Source organism: Copidosoma floridanum, unplaced genomic scaffold (assembly GCF_036245765.1).
Source record: "Copidosoma floridanum isolate Cflo_tuat_1 unplaced genomic scaffold, Cflo_Japanese_pri ptg000007l, whole genome shotgun sequence".
Lineage (NCBI taxonomy): Eukaryota > Metazoa > Arthropoda > Insecta > Hymenoptera > Encyrtidae > Copidosoma > Copidosoma floridanum.
In genome coordinates this window covers 21282-33144 of record NW_028321884.1, presented here as the reverse complement: position 1 = coordinate 33144, position 11863 = coordinate 21282, and the positions used below count along the sequence as shown (strand labels likewise).

General features: G+C 36.1%; 3 protein-coding genes across 8 annotated transcripts; 1 reads left to right on the top strand and 2 right to left on the bottom strand.

Moving 5' to 3' along the window:
* Positions 1-419: 419 nt before the first annotated feature.
* Positions 420-3969, bottom strand: sea (mitochondrial citrate transporter scheggia). The gene is made up of 4 exons (XM_089588568.1): positions 3439-3969; positions 2124-2558; positions 1794-2014; positions 420-1703 (listed from the first exon to the last, which is right to left on the bottom strand). Exons 1-4 carry the CDS (start codon positions 3593-3595, stop codon positions 1521-1523), a joined length of 996 nt encoding a protein of 331 aa, XP_089444694.1. The 5' UTR covers positions 3596-3969; the 3' UTR covers positions 420-1520.
* An 841-nt stretch (positions 3970-4810) lies between these two features.
* On the bottom strand, positions 4811-6776 carry Snr1 (SWI/SNF related, matrix associated, actin dependent regulator of chromatin, subfamily b, member 1). Of its 2 annotated transcripts, none has more exons than XM_014353912.2 (6): positions 6599-6776; positions 5900-6379; positions 5675-5802; positions 5265-5577; positions 5029-5205; positions 4811-4944 (listed from the first exon to the last, which is right to left on the bottom strand). In XM_014353912.2, exons 2-6 carry the CDS (start codon positions 6349-6351, stop codon positions 4905-4907), a joined length of 1110 nt encoding a protein of 369 aa, XP_014209398.1. In that variant the 5' UTR covers positions 6352-6379; positions 6599-6776; the 3' UTR covers positions 4811-4904. The 2 variants fall into 2 exon arrangements, with proteins under 2 accessions (XP_014209398.1, XP_089444802.1); XM_089588676.1 differs by lacking the exon at positions 6599-6776 and adding an exon at positions 6516-6565.
* A 532-nt stretch (positions 6777-7308) lies between these two features.
* On the top strand, positions 7309-11568 carry SppL (signal peptide peptidase-like protein). 5 transcript variants are annotated; one of them, XM_089588757.1, is made up of 6 exons: positions 7309-8279; positions 9001-9125; positions 9214-9518; positions 9602-9945; positions 10016-10444; positions 10584-11568. In XM_089588757.1, exons 2-6 carry the CDS (start codon positions 9097-9099, stop codon positions 10650-10652), a joined length of 1176 nt encoding a protein of 391 aa, XP_089444883.1. In that variant the 5' UTR covers positions 7309-8279; positions 9001-9096; the 3' UTR covers positions 10653-11568. The 5 variants fall into 5 exon arrangements, with proteins under 5 accessions (XP_089444883.1, XP_089444882.1, XP_089444881.1 ...); XM_089588756.1 differs by having other exon boundaries at positions 7309-8314; XM_089588755.1 differs by lacking the exon at positions 7309-8279 and adding an exon at positions 8321-8448.
* Positions 11569-11863: the final 295 nt, after the last annotated feature.

Here is an 11863-nt window from a genome sequence, read left to right as displayed (position 1 = left end):
TTTACATTATAGTGTGATTTCTTATAACGATGCCTCGGGAAAAAACTGAGCCTGTGAGAAAATAAGACTCTGGCAAAAATTACCGACTCTCTTGCAATTACTATGACAATTACCTGAAAGTGAAATGAAATAAACATTTTTCGGGAACTTTGTATTTGTGTTTTAATAATTCAAAAACAAAACAATGTACCAACAAAAATTTTACAATTTCCAAAGAGTAATGTATATTAGCGAAAAAAACACAATAAAGCGGAAAAAAGTTTTTCGACTTTTCCCCTTTCAGTCCATTTTTTTACTTCTTACGTTAAACCCTGTAACGTTAACACGCTGTTCTTAAAATTTCAGTTCCATTTCAGTATGAATACGAGGCAGAATAATGTTCATGGGTGTATACATTTGAAATAAAAAGTCACTTTTTTAAAATTTGTACTTTAATAACGTTTCGAAAAAACACTACATTTACGGTGTATTCTCTTCGCCTCCTTTATCTTATCAAAACTATTATTGCCCTGTTTTTCGTTATTTTATTACGTATCCATTAATAAATTAATTATTTAAACTATAAAACTGAAAATTTTTTTTTTTATTTTACAAGAAAAATGTACAATATATTCTCACAAGTTGATAAACAACAAACAAAACGGTAAATAAAAATCACTTGGCGGCTTTTTATGCATAACTTACGAAATCGTACCATCAGACGCGGAATGTGAAAAAAATGTCAATATCTTTCATCAAAATATAAATAAATATATTTTATTCTGACAGAATACAATATTATTGTATAAAATAACTAAAATAAAAATCGATTTGTAACATTATTGTTGGAATGCTTGTGACTTGTGTTAAACATTAATATTTAAAACAAATGTAACATGGTATAATATCGCTGTATGCATGCGAAAACTCTTTTAATCACCACGTATTGTAAATAGTGTACTAGTGTCGCATAAAAAAACTAGTTCTTTTGCTCTCATGAAACATTTTATACATCATCTAGAAATATTAACATTCTAAAAGATGCAACATACAGTAATATTGAAGCATTAAACTTTGAAAACTTGAGAGGATGATGATAACACTTTGGTTGTTTTTGCACTATTGTTCCTAACCAAATTTCGTGGATGCCATACATTGTAAAACTTTTTTAAGAATCATGATGTAAGAGGCCAGATTATAAGCAGTTGTTTTAAAATAGTTTCGAAATAAAAACGCTACAGCTAATAATGGCAACCAAGTGGCACATAAACATTTTTTTTTTTTTTTTTTTCCATAAAATTTAAAATGTACAAAATACGTGCCAATAAGAATCTTTTAACAAAACACTTTCATCACGCCATCAATGGCAATTACTGATTCTTAGTAAAGTACATTTGGTGAGGTAGCACATTACGCGAATGATATTTATTTACAGAGATCTTTTTTTCTTTTTTTTTTTCTTCTCTTCCTGAGTTTTTTAATTGCGGTCCCAAAAAAATATAGGCTTGGAAACAAATTTTTTGTTTTTCCTAGTTGAACTTTCAAGGCCAAAATTTGTTAAACATTTCCATAAAGGAATCGTAAATCATGAACGTTATGGCAACATCCAAGCAAACTCTACCTAATCTAGGCACCGTTCCTTTGTAAAAAGCTCTTGGACCTTCGTTTTTCCAAATTTGCACAGCGCAGTCCCAGCTATTTTTATACTTTGAAGCTTCTAGTCCCTGAAAATGAAAAAAAAAAAAAAAAAAAAAAAAACATATATATGAGCTAGTATCAACAATTAAGATAAAATTTTTTTTCCAATTCCATACCTGCATCCTCGTTTTCACAACGTCGATAGGCGTGTTTCCATATACTGAAGCGGCTCCGGCTATCGCCCCAAAGGCACCGACGACTAGTTTAGGAACATGTTTATTATTATCTCCACCTTTGTACCACTCCTTTGCCGATTCCATGACAAAAAACCGAATCGCCTGATTTGAACCCTGTTTCATAATTGTCGGCACTACACCCTGATAAACTCCTCTAAATCCTGCATAATAAAACACAGGCACATAGAAAAAATGTCAAGATTGTTAAACAGAATTTGTACAGAAACACAACAACTCGCAGTAGATACATGCATACAAGTAACTATTAACCATTTTCCTTGATGATGATTCCAACGCCGTGGACGAAGCCCCTGAAGCGAGGATTGGCCGAACGTTGATCGTTAATGAATTTGACTTTGACCGTCTCCATGGGAGTGACGGCGAGAACGGCCTCGCAGGCACCGGCGCAAAGTCCAGCCAGCAGCCGGTTCTGAACGTTGAGTTTCCCATCCGCGTCCACAAGTTGTTTTTTCACGGTTTCAAAGGAGCCGAATCTTACTGCCGATTTTGGAATGGAGCCGTAAAGAAGGACCGACAAGCCCCGGTACAGTCCGAAGAATCCGTGGTTCTTGACGGTCTTGTTGACGCAGTCTAGTATGCCCGTGTACTGTTTGTCGGCCCCCGTTTTGCCGTCCAGCTGTAGCTGAGTTTTCACGTACTCGGTTGGAAACGTGATGCAAATCTCGATGCCTCCCGTTATTCCACCTAAATTTTTTTGTTTTAGTTTTGTTCTTTCATCACTTATTTTCAATATTATTAATACTATTATTATTATTATTATTATTATTATATCAGAAAAGCTTTTGAAATATTTGACAAAACTTGTTATCTTTAATGTATAAATAAGCGAGTTCGTGTCTGATGGATTTCATTCAATTTGATTGTTTAATCATCATTGTGAAATCACTACGACATTAATGATAAGTAAGGCGCTTGCACAGCGACAAACGGCCTCGTTTCTAATCTCACGTTTGATTGTGGTGAATTTTTTTATTATTAGTAATGGCTAAAAAAAAAAAAAAAACATTTGGGAGAAACGAGAGTGAGAGAGAATGGCATTCTTTCTTATGTTTATTTGCAAATAATTTGCCATTAAAATATTCTTACTCTAGGAGAAATAGTTGTAACTTGTCAAACTCTGTCATAATACATATACTTGGCTTTTTATCTTTTAACCTTTATTGTTTCAAACCAAATTTACTTTACAGCACTTTTCGATTCGTGTCATGGTTTGTCATTAATTTAAAATATGAACCAAGTTTGCTATTTTTATTTTTATTTTTAATCGCTTTGAAAAATTTCGTGCACGCTCAAGTATGCGTGCAAATACTCATATATGTATATGTATATGAAACCAAGCAAGTAAATTGATTTGTGTAAAAAATATACATTTAACATATCTCGACTCGGCACAACTCGAAATCGGTAAATCGACGTGTGTTACTATCGGAAAAATACATTGCGCGTCTTCGTCAACTAAGCAGAGGCTCACGTGGGGGGTGTATACCTACTTACAAGTAAACATGGACAAATAAATTTTCGTCACAAAAAGTATGCAGTAACAGCAAACTTTAGCAACTCTTACCAGCAATGATGCCCTTGAGGCCAATGTTGCCGGAGGGCGCGGCTGCCGCGGCTCCACTATTCCTCATCCAGGGTCGTTCTGGAAATGCGTTCCTCGGCTTTAAGCTACCCTCCTTCCTTGCCACCGTGGCCTGCTCAAGTAGACTCGCTATATCCATAATTGGAGTTTGTTGGACTCCTCTGCCTGGAGGCTAAGTCAAATTGTAGGCTGGGGGGGGGGGGGCTTTGACCCGACCTTACGATTAGTATTCACTATGTTGTACTTGGTAAGTGTGTTGATACAATTGCCTGGTTCGATGATAATGATATCCCTTTAGAAATGCTGCAGGCCGTACACACTTCTTATTTAAACTATGTATCACTTGAATACTCCAGCCGCAGTAGACAACAGCGTTGAAGCTGACAGCATGGAGAAATTGGAGGAAAACTTGCCAGCCAGAATCAAACCAGACTATCAGATCAGAGGGGAGAGGGGATCGCGTGAGGTGGTCGAACACCGATGCACGTTGAACACGATACGAATATATTGCTCATCGCAGTCAACAAGCGCCGCCGGCGTGTTTTACCTATATATTTGGTCGTCGCGTCGAGTCATATGCGTTCACGTCGACTGCTAGATATCATATATATATATACATTTTTGTTGTTGCTTTGCCTCCCTCCCTCACTCTTTCTCACACAGCAACCTATGAACTCGCTCAAAAAAGAGTATAGCTGCCGTCACCGCTAACATTTACCTCTAATATTTTGTATACAATTATATACATTGTACTGGTATTACTGGGTGTGTACTCAGGGTGGATGAATGTTGCTGTTGTATCTAGGTACCGTGCATGCATGAGTACATGCACTCTAGAATTTTGTGTATCGGTATAAGTACATAAAATATACGGTCACGATTACCATCCTCCAGGGCTATGGGATAACAAAGTAGTGTTGTTTTCTCATTAACGTTAATAACCCCTTATTATTTGTAGAAAACTGTTTGTTCACTCGTAGTTGACAGTTAAATTTTTTATCGTATTTTAAGGATTTTCTTGATTTAATCAGTAATTTATCCACCGTTTTACCTCAATTTTTCAAAAATTAAATATGATTAATAATAAGTTAATATCAGTTTTAAAGCGCCAAAGATCGGAACTCGAGTGCTTTTAGGAAACAACAGCCAACTAAGTAGGTATGAGAGGCATGGACGTTTATAAAAGTATTCTTGTGAATTGATCAGTCCATTTGAATAATGAAAAATCGTCGCGGTCACTGGTCAAGGTCCGATTGTTTGCAAAAACACTTGTATGCAAACTTGCTTGCCTAGGATTTGTTGTAAATAATGAACTTGTGGTATTTTTTTAGAGAAATTATAATATTTTACTTGTAAATAATTAATACTAGGTATACAAATTTTCCAATTCAAGTTTTCAAGTGTTTGAATCACTGTGTAAGAGTGCTTTTTCAGACCACATTCAAGTTTTACCAGCCTGGTGTAGTATTTGCTAATCTACGCATACGTCTGTAATACATTAATAATGTTGTAATGATTGATGAAATAATTACGACGGGTCATTAGTAAACAACATAAAATAATAATAGTTGCCTTGTGTTTCTATCTTGGTCCCGTATTTTTTTCTCCATCTCGGCGTCTGTCAGGGTTTCCAGAAAAGGAGCCCATATGTCAGCCTCCGAAGGTGGTCTGAAAGGTACTTCTACTGTTGGTAGTGGTGCTTCTGAGAATGCATATGTGCGCTGGTGCCATGATAATTGACCTCTCACACTGGCAGTTACAAACAAACCCATTAAACAAAATTCTTGAAAAACTCAAGTTTTATATACCTGTAGGCAATAGCAGTGACAAATTCCCCGCCAAGTCCGAGTTCAGCACACAGCTTCATTGCAAATTTTTCAGGATTATTTTCCTTTTCCGACATATCCCATTCAACTTGGTCCACCAATGATGTATTGCCCACATGAATATTTAATTTTATAATCACTCTTTGATCACTTTGTTCGTCCAAAACTGCTTCTTGAGGAAATGCTTCTATTTGTTGTTTAATTGCCTGAGCTATGGCAGGCACAAAAGTCAATGGATTCAGATCCAAATCATCGCATAAGACTTCGGCAAACTGTTCTGGAGAAATAATACTTTCTGAAATAAATACAATTTATTTTGATGGATTCATTTTAAATAGTTGCTTTGGAAAAGGCAAAAATAAAAAATAAAAAATGGGAAAATCCTGTAATACCATTTTTATTCCACGTAAACGTATCTCGTAATTTTTGACCTTCTATTTCCATGTCCAAGCGAATTGGAACCAAGACTTCTTGTTGCGCAGCGTTTTCCAAATTCGATGATGGGTCAGTGTCATCGTAACTAGGTTAAAGAAATTTGAAACTGATTTTCAAGCATTGGTTGTGTATAAAAATTTGTAGATGTAAATTTTTTTTTTGTGTTTTAAAATAATCATTACCATAATGGAAAAGTTCTGACTTTTTTATTGTGCACCCTATTTCTATTGATTGGGGTCGCTTGAGGAACTGCATCCAAATGTGAACTGTTTGGTAAACTTGGAACCCATGCCATAGATTTCTTGGTTTTGCCTTCCCGAGGGGCTGGTGGTTCTGTAGAATGTACCGATACAGCTTTGTACTTGTCATCATTACCTTCAATTATATCTTCAACTTCACTGGCTCTGAGAAGGGAAACACTGGAGGCAAGAACATGTTGACTAAGACCCAGCTCGACGAGTTTTTTTCTTTCATCATTTGTGATTGATCTTCTGTACATGCCAGGATATCTCTTGTATAGTGAACCTCTAAAGAGGCGCAGGTAATTGCCTACTTCAGATCCAATGCAATAATACTCTCCACCTTCCTCAACTTGGAAACTAATTGGCTTATCTCCGTAAGTTCTCAAAGCCATGGTTGAGTATTTTCAATCCACTTGTGATCTACATAAGAAAAAAAACTTACACATTTATGCTATCAATATTTGTGTGTCTGTCTAACAGGTTTGGAAAAAAAAACCAAATAAAAAAAGAAAAAAACCGATATAATTAATAACAGCACAAGATTCTTTGTGTATACGTATAAAATAAAAAATTTTTTTGTCAATTGCCAGCGTCTCATCAATTCATGTCGTGTGGATGGTAGAATTTTGACATACTTACACTAACCACCCAACAAATTTTCGGTAGAAAATAAATTGATTGTGCTTGTGTTCCAACCGAATAAAGCTTGTTAAGCTTAAGTGACAAAATTTCACGGTTGATGGTTGATCAGTTGAAAAAGATTAAAGAGTTTGTACGAATCATATGAATTCTAACCCTACATTCTCTTGTGTCAAAACAAAACAACTTTTATACAGATATACACACACATATACGTATTTTGATAGTTTGTAATTGTTACCCTATGTCACCCTATGTTACCTACTGAAGATACTACTTTCCAGAAATGTATACAACTAATAACGCTGCAATTATAATATATGTTACACATTTATTTATTTGTTAGGTATTCATTATTTTTAAGAGCACTCTGGGCGCTCGATGACACTTTTTATTGTGTAGATAGTGTAGCTGCAGCTGCTAATGTATGTGACCTGTGATCGGTCTCTATACCTACTTATCTAAAAATTGGATTTGAATATGTTTTTATTTATTAATAACTTTTTTCCATCAGGTAAAGATTTATTTGCTAGCACTGTTTTTTTTTACGCTACTTAATGATATCACGTACAGGATCATTATAAAAGTATACACAACTAGCCGTGCAGTGCCGAGTGTCTATAAATCAGAGAAACAAGCTTAATCAATATAGGTATCTCGGTCTCCGAACATTCCTAATCCTTTTTAATGTTTTGTATGCGCACTTACTTATATTTTTTCTATATTTTTTATGCGCTTCGAGAACGTAAGTAAATTTTTTATCGATTCCTATGCGTCCCCTCGCACCCGATATGATAGACAGTGTCTAGTATATGTGTCAACTGTCGACTGGCCCCTGCGAAATCCGAATCCTCCGATGCCGTACTTATACTTAGGTATATTATATACCTAAAATCAGCGATAACCGACAGACAATAATAACCTATACTGCAGACAGAGAGAGAAAGCGAGCGAGCCCCCTGAGGAAGCTATTGTTGCAGTCGACAAGGCTACTATTGCGATGGTGCTTCGCAAGGACGCCATGAAGCCGAGCACGTTCCGTACGGCTACCTAGTGGTAGCATTCAGGGAATAATTGCCGAGGCGTTCTGTTGAATGGTGGTACAACAATAATCGTAAACATCGATTGTGTCGTCATTACGGGATTCTCTCGGGTAGCCATCGTATATGCTCTCTATTATACTGAAAAAGAGCATTGACAGAGATCTGGGAGAGATAAGTGCATAATACATAACATAGAAGAGAGCATGGGTGTAATGTGTGACAAATGTGCGTGCAAATATTGTGAGCAAAGTGGGGTATTCATTAAAATACAAGTAGGTACTCTGCTGACAAGCAGTCGTCAAGCTTTGGAGCACAAATGATGCATGTTGTACAACGTTAACCCACATACCTACATGTTATAGATTAATGAAATGTGTTACAAATTGCACGTGTATTTAGTCGAAGTGAATTGAAATTGAAGGATATCAGCCGTCAGTGTCAGGACATATTTATGTATATATAGTGCTCGGCCTCACGGATATATATCATCATTCTGCTAAAGGGAGGGGGCAGTCAGTCACGTGACGTTCAGTGTTTACACACTAAAATGGAGCTTTGTCTTCATCTTCGGCGAGCTCGAGCTGCTCCACGACCACTACTAGCAACAGTAGCAGCATCATCATCATCCCCACGTCTCGGTGAGGATGTTACCCGTCTACTCAGACCCCGCTAGGTTAGAGCTCGTCTTTTCTTTTACTCTACTTGGGCTCTACTATATAGGAGCAGCCTTCATAAGTAGTTTCAAGAGAACGGGAGCAGCTATACCTAGTGTGTTACGGTGAAAGTACGGCTTGTTTGACTGCTCGCGTGAGTGTTAGTTAGGAAACTTGTCAATACACTTGTGCACGGTGATAGCAAGAGCCAGTACAGTAGTGTTTGTAGCATAATGACTGAAACAAGAATCTGCAGGATAATAATTCTTAGCAAAAAACACTTTCTCTGCACTGCCATTGTTCAATTTATTTCTTTGCATTATTATACTGACTACATTTATGCTTTCTTTCGTTATCTCTTGAGCACTATTTTTGTTTTAACTGTTATTTAAACTCTCTTTTTTTTTTCATTTTATTTACTTAATATATATATACACACACACGCACCCCCCACATATATATATATATATTTTTTTTTTAAATGATGGGAAATCTTGGCTGTAGTGTATTGCTCCTGTCATCGTTTACGGTAAAACTTTACTCTCTTGTAGCCTGTGGTGTCCATTAATTATTATATTTTCCCTTTGGAAAAAATATTGGTAAAACAAAAAAAAATCCAATAACTTGTGATTACTTTACGAATGCCGATTCACATACTAACCGATGCAAGCTACTCTTGCTAATGTAATTTTTCTTTTATTTTTAGGTGAAAATGTAGATGATGTCAATTCTAGTGTAGAATGAGGAGAAGAAAAAACTAGAAAATAAATTCTAAATGGTGTGGCCATAAATAACCCAAAACATGGCCAGTAATCAGGTGGAGTACCAATGGTTGGTGTTATTTTTGGTACACCTATTTGGGTACAAAGTGGTACGAATCGAAATTGAAGTTTTGAGTAATAATACATGCAATTTTCAGGGCCTACACTGTAATGGACTCATCAAGGGTATCCACCTACTTGATATCGATTTTGCTTATTGTTTATGGTAGTTTTCGATCACTCAACATGGAGCAAGAGGCAAGGGAGAGAGAAAAAGAAAAAGAACGCGCTAACCTGTTGACGGGATTGACAACAGCAAACTCTGAAAATACTCAAGGAAAAGGAATATTAACTCTAGACACAATGCACGTTCTTTGTCTACCTCTTGGTGCTTCCATATCTCTGCTCGTCATGTTTTTCTTCTTTGACAGTATGCAGATGCTTTTTGCAATTTGTACAGCAAGTAAGTTCAAAAGCACTACCGTGATGAAGAAAAAAAAAAAAAAAAAAAACCATTTTATTACAAAATCAAATTCATCATTATAGTTATGGCAACGGTGGCCTTGGCATTTTTGCTGCTGCCAATGTGTCAATACATAATACGGCCGTGTTCGGATGGCAACAAAATATCATTTGGTATGTGCGGCAGATTCACTGGTGCCGAATTATTGTCTTTCTCACTGAGTGTAAGCGTAGTTTGCATCTGGGTATTGACGGGTCACTGGCTACTTATGGATGCAATGGGTATGGGCTTGTGCGTCGCTTTTATAGCATTTGTACGTTTACCGAGTCTCAAAGTGTCGACATTGTTGCTCACGGGTCTTCTCATTTATGACGTTTTCTGGGTATTTTTCTCTTCCTACATCTTTAGCACCAACGTCATGGTCAAGGTAATCAATTGGACAGCAGCCATAGTAATGTTGGAACAGTTTACATAATCTTTTTACTCTGGCATCGTAGGTAGCAACTCGTCCCGCGGACAATCCAGTTGGGCTGGTCGCACGAAGGTTTCACTTTGGAGGTGGTGTGGCGCGGGAGGCACCGAAATTATCTTTGCCCGGTAAGCTCGTGTTCCCGTCGATGCATCGCGCAGGCCATTTTTCGATGCTAGGCCTTGGTGACGTCGTGATGCCAGGGCTGCTTCTCTGTTTCGTACTGCGTTACGATGCCTACAAAAAAGCTCAACCTTTGGCGGGTGGCTGCGAGGCCGGAGTCCCGCCACCCCGGCACCTCAATCGAATAACCTATTTTCACTGCTCGCTTATTGGATATTTCCTGGGTCTGCTAACGGCCACCGTTAGTTCCGAAGTATTCAAGGCTGCACAACCCGCACTTCTCTACCTCGTGCCCTTTACGCTGCTACCCCTACTCACTATGGCTTACCTCAAGGTGTTGTTGTGGATGTGGATTTTATTCGTACAAGTAGATAAACTAGGAAGCTTTGAGTCTGAATCTTCAAGATTATCTACTTGTACATAGCTGTTGTAACATTTATTGTAATAAATAATTTCATTAAAATCCTTTTTAGGGGGATCTACGCCGCATGTGGAGTGAACCGTTTATAGTGCACCAACAGTCAAAGCATTTGGAAGTTTGACAGACTTAAGCAGTTTCACAAATGTCAGTTAGATAAACACTTTATGCGAGTAAAATTTAATTCAGAATCTCAAAAAAAAAAAAAAAAACCTTTTTTTTTTAACGGTCGTTTCACGAATGTCAATAAATTAGGAAAACACTAGAGAACGATGTAAATGGTAAATTTATTTGTTGAAATACTTTCATCATCATGCTAATAATTTTTTGTCACTGATGATTAAACGTTTTTTGACATGAAAATTTTTTTTTTTGTGCAAAGAAATGATGACGAGTTATTGTAAGTTACAACAAAAATTACACTTTATTATAAACCATTGTTTAGGGGGCTAATTTATAGAAAAATATTGGTTTCAATCATATTTGCAATGTACCATGTGAGGTTGTAACAAAAATTTGCATTTATGATTGCTACCACCTTTTTGGTAACTAGTTATTTATGATCTACAAATACTCTTTATACATGCAAACACACATACATATTTATATATTAATCGTAACAATCTGTAAATAGAATGTAATTTAATTTCGATAAAATTTTGTCCTTAAAAGAACAATTGGTCGCGATTAGTCAAAAGAAGCAAACACAAATAATTATTTCTACAGTATTCAAAAAACAGATACTATAAATTTCACATGATACACTCAGAGGGAGAGAGAGAGAGGAATGAAAAATACTGCCTTGGACAACTATCTTCAATTGCTATCATGGCGCGTATGATACTATATTCAGAGGCGAGTAAAAATCAGTTAATAATGAAGCTTTATTTGTAGTGAACTGTTAATAGCATTTCCAAGCCCCTGCTATTACTAAAATATTCTTAAAGTTTTATCAAACATTAAGACTGATAAACAAATTTTTAAGACCTCAAGTAAACTCACACTTTAAGTTTTTGCAAACAAAGAGTTATTGTATTTTTTTTTTTTTTTTTCATTTCATCAAACATTGCTTGACGTCGTAAAGTTTCACATAATTAAAAAACAAATACTTACAAGTGTACATATTCGTTATAAACTATATTTTCTTGAAAAAGAATACCCATTTGTACAAAATGTGTTAAACTGTCATCGTAGTCGTTTCGTGATAATTTTCTTAATTATTTTATACATGGATGTCTGTCTGTTTGTATAGAATCTAGATGAATTGAATTTTAAACGTTGAGTATTATTGTTAAACTTGGTGCAATGATGCACAAAAAAAAAAAAAAAAAAAAA

Coding starts and splice junctions, on each gene's coding strand:
- sea (XM_089588568.1), bottom strand. CDS start 3,595: ATGGATATAGCGAGTCTACTTGAGCAGGCCACGGTGGCAAGGAAGGAG. Junction 2,559..3,438: donor CCTCAAGGGCATCATTGCTG/GTAAGAGTTGCT, acceptor AAAAAAATTTAG/GTGGAATAACGGGAGGCATC. Junction 2,015..2,123: donor AATCATCATCAAGGAAAATG/GTTAATAGTTAC, acceptor TTTATTATGCAG/GATTTAGAGGAGTTTATCAG.
- SppL (XM_089588757.1), top strand. CDS start 9,097: ATGGCCAGTAATCAGGTGGAGTACCAATG. Junction 9,946..10,015: donor GCACCAACGTCATGGTCAAG/GTAATCAATTGG, acceptor CTGGCATCGTAG/GTAGCAACTCGTCCCGCGGA. Junction 10,445..10,583: donor TCACTATGGCTTACCTCAAG/GTGTTGTTGTGG, acceptor AATCCTTTTTAG/GGGGATCTACGCCGCATGTG.
- Snr1 (XM_014353912.2), bottom strand. CDS start 6,351: ATGGCTTTGAGAACTTACGGAGATAAGCCAATTAGTTTCCAAGTTGAG. Junction 5,803..5,899: donor GTCAGAACTTTTCCATTATG/GTAATGATTATT, acceptor TCTTTAACCTAG/TTACGATGACACTGACCCAT. Junction 5,578..5,674: donor GTTTACGTGGAATAAAAATG/GTATTACAGGAT, acceptor TATTTATTTCAG/AAAGTATTATTTCTCCAGAA.